Source organism: Cibotium barometz, chromosome 30 (genome assembly GCF_041138505.1).
Source record: "Cibotium barometz isolate CiBa-2024 chromosome 30, ASM4113850v1, whole genome shotgun sequence".
NCBI classification, from domain to species: Eukaryota; Viridiplantae; Streptophyta; class Polypodiopsida; order Cyatheales; family Cibotiaceae; genus Cibotium; species Cibotium barometz.
In genome coordinates, this window is record NC_141075.1 from 44376737 (window position 1) to 44380150 (window position 3414).

Sequence of the window (3414 nt, forward strand, 5' to 3'; positions counted from 1 at the left end):
TTTACTTAAATTTATAAAAAAACATGAACTAAACATTAGACAGTCACAATTTCAATCTGCCACAAATATAGCAGTAACGTAAATCTAATTTCACAAAACCAAAGACAAGCCGCTATTGAACCAATCTATTTTCTAGACACACATCCACCTTTTCTCATTACTTAAGCAAAGCTGCTTAGACCAATACTAATCAAGCATCTCTTTAGAGATGCGTCCCTAAACTCAACTAACTTCAAGAGCCTATGTCTCAGACACAACCTGCTCAAACAGCCTAGTCCGGGGTCACTCGCCTTACTGAGAGAACTTCCATCATTAACATGAAATAACATGCACCAGGCCATGAAAGACCCAGCATGCTGGCCACTACATTGCAACAGTAATGCAATAGAAAAAGATAGCTAGACAACACACCCCAAAATAATGCAATAGAAAAGGATAGCTAGACAACACCCCACACCTTCAAAATACACCTCAATCAATCCTGCAATTCAAAAAAAGTGAGGGTGCAACTCATGCAACAAATGCCTGAAAGACTAAGTTACATGATAACTGCATTGTAAGACCCCATAAATGCCAAAACGCCCCCGCCCCCCACACACAAAAAAGAAAGACCACATACGGATGGCCAGCCTGACCCAAACATTAGAAAGTCAGCTGTACTTTAAAAGCAACTATATGTCAATTTACTGCATATTGCATTATTCACAATATATATGGGTTACCTAGGGGCAGATACAAGTTGATATTCCAGATGTGCATCCCATAGCGACCATGCCATGATTAGTCCTCAGCCACAACTTGTGAGTGGCATGAAGAGGCTGAAGGTTGTAATGAAAAAATTTCTGTTACAAATAGCAACAGCCTGCAAACACAGTGACTGATTTCTGCAAAAAGCTTATTAAAATTAGAAGACTGAAAAGTGTTCCATGCCTTGGATCATAAACAAACACGGACTGGCATTGCAGCAAACACATAAGCTCACCACTTCCAGAAAACAAGTACCACTGGAAGCCCAGTATTGAAACCTCATCCAAAAACACTTTCAGCCAAATAGGCGCATCCACCAAGGCTTGTAATTCTGCACCTCTTTCAGCCTTCCAACTTGATTACCTAACGCAAGTCCAGGCCGCTTTTGAGAACTGCTGCCTAGAAAAAGGTTTCCTAAACATGATACCACAACCAAACCCACAACACTGAACAAGGGACCTGCTATCATCTCAATCAGAGAGCTTTTCTCATTACCATTGCCTTCATTTCCAAACCGGTCCTCCCTCGAGCAACCACCCAACTCGATTCCATCTTCAATCTCCTTCTTGATTGATTCTGAAAACAATTCCATTGTTTCTGTCCGAACCGTATCACCATTAGCATTTCCTTCAGTGCCTGATACTTCACCTCCAGCCTCAAGAGATGTGGTGGAGCTACTGTTGATTTCACCAGTTTCTGCTCCAGCTTGATGCATGCTCTGACTTCTTTTCTGCTCTTCATAATCAGGATCATCTGTAGGCAGCTCATATCTACACACAGGACATGAATTCCGAGCGCTGAGCCAAGGAAGTATGCATGTACTGTGATAAAGATGAAGACACGGGAGTTGCTTGGCAGGCTCATCAAGTGCAACCACGTCTTTACAGATAGCACACAAGGCAGAACCATTCTCCAGGTTCTCTTGTTGTATACAGACTGAAGGAAGACCTTCGATTACTGACTTAGCTGCTGGAGGAGCACCCCTTCGAGAGTTATCTGTGTCTATAAGCTGCTGGAGAAGCTCCTCAAAGCCTCGGGCATCCACATAATCTCCCGGGTTACCAATGTAAGTGTCAACTTCAGGGCTTTCGAGTCGGATCTCAGCATTGAAATTCTCCAAGTTCCTCCGAATGGCCTGCAATCTATGACGCAGGTTACGAGGAAGAAGATTTTGAGAGCGCACACGATTGTTCTCAGAAGGGGCGTTGATTTGTGATCCCTCACCTTCACCTACGGGACCCTCTTCATCCTCCTGCTCCCTATCTTCCCCTGTGACTTCGACTTCACCTTCAACACCATCATCAACAGCTTCAAGAAAGCGGACTACAAGATCAGCTTCATTATATTCAACTTCTTCCCATTCATCTTCATCCTCCTCTTCAAAAGAATCCCAGTCACTGAGCTCAAGTAGCCCTACCTCTGCATCAGAATCACTCTCTTCATCATCCTCATCCACATCATCTTCATCTCCATGTAAAATGATGGAGCCCTCCTCAGCGCTTTCACCCGGTTCTTCAATAGCCAAGGAAGATGCAGGAGGAGGATGGGGCATGTCAATTCCACGAGATTCATGCGGCACTCCATGTCCATGAAGTTCATGGGACATGCCATCTCCATCAGACTCATTTGATTCATGTGCTGAGTCATGAATTCTATCACTTGCAGGAACATCTGATGACCTAGAAGACATTGAAGGCGGCGAATTTCTAGCAGTACGAGCTAAAAAACGCAGTAATCTCAATACCTGTCGAGGAGAAGCATCATCCATGTCTTCTTCTTCTGCCGTCGCCTCCACCCCAGCAAAAACTCTTCTTGCTGAGGCTCTGCTGCTGCTGGGAGGCCGTTGTTGCCTGCGCTGGTGCCTCCGAACGGCTCGGCGGACATCTGCCAGTGCCCGCGCCGTGTCCATGGCCTCGATGAAGCCCCCGCCGCAGTCAGGACAGATCAAGTCTCCCTCTGCGCCACTAGCCGCGGGTTCAGCTGCGATCTCAGCGTTGCACTGATGACACCAATGCTCACGGAGAGAAGTTTCGGGGGCTTGGGTGGAGGGGGGAGGCTGAGAATCCTCCATTGTCAAGGCAAAACAAACCTAAGAGGCAGAAGGAAACGTACCAACAGGTTAAGAAAGTCAAATTAACCCCAATCGGCTACGGCGCAGAGATAGCGCAGCCTAATCGGCTATGGGGCAGAAAACCCTAAAACGACAGAGGAAGACACAGAGAAGCCTGCGCAACGAAGGCACGCCTAACCCTGAAAGAAAGATGTGGCACTCACAGAGAGGCCCTTACACAGAGGTAGAAAAAACCCTACAAGAAATAAGTGACAGCGGCAAGGAGGCAGACATGAGGACTGATGAGTTTGCCGACAGGACGAAGAAGAAGATGAAATGCGAACCAACACACCCTTAATAATCCCTATTATTAGTAACTCCTAATCTCTCATTAGGCATATCACTCAAGATTAATGATGTGAGAATGCTAGGCCCCTCTCTCTCTTACACGCTATGGTAAAAGACTTGAGATACTCTCTCTCTCTCTCTCTCTCTCTCTCTCTCTCGCGCACACACACACACATGCGCGTGCATTGAGCATTCAGGTGTGTTCCTTATGCTCTGGCATTGCCATATGTTGAGCTAGCTTGGATCAATCCCTCATGTAGTGTGTGTGG

General features: G+C 46.0%; 1 protein-coding gene across 2 annotated transcripts; it reads right to left on the reverse strand.

Moving 5' to 3' along the window:
* Positions 1–642: 642 nt before the first annotated feature.
* Positions 643–3173, reverse strand: LOC147621535 (uncharacterized). 2 transcript variants are annotated; one of them, XM_086824302.1, is made up of 2 exons: positions 1243–3173; positions 643–1110 (listed from the first exon to the last, which is right to left on the reverse strand). In XM_086824302.1, the coding sequence occupies exons 1-2, from the start codon at positions 2816–2818 to the stop codon at positions 1043–1045; spliced, it is 1644 nt and encodes a 547-aa protein (XP_086680428.1). In that variant the 5' UTR covers positions 2819–3173; the 3' UTR covers positions 643–1042. The 2 variants fall into 2 exon arrangements, with proteins under 2 accessions (XP_086680428.1, XP_086680427.1); XM_086824301.1 differs by having other exon boundaries at positions 643–884; positions 983–3168.
* Positions 3174–3414: the final 241 nt, after the last annotated feature.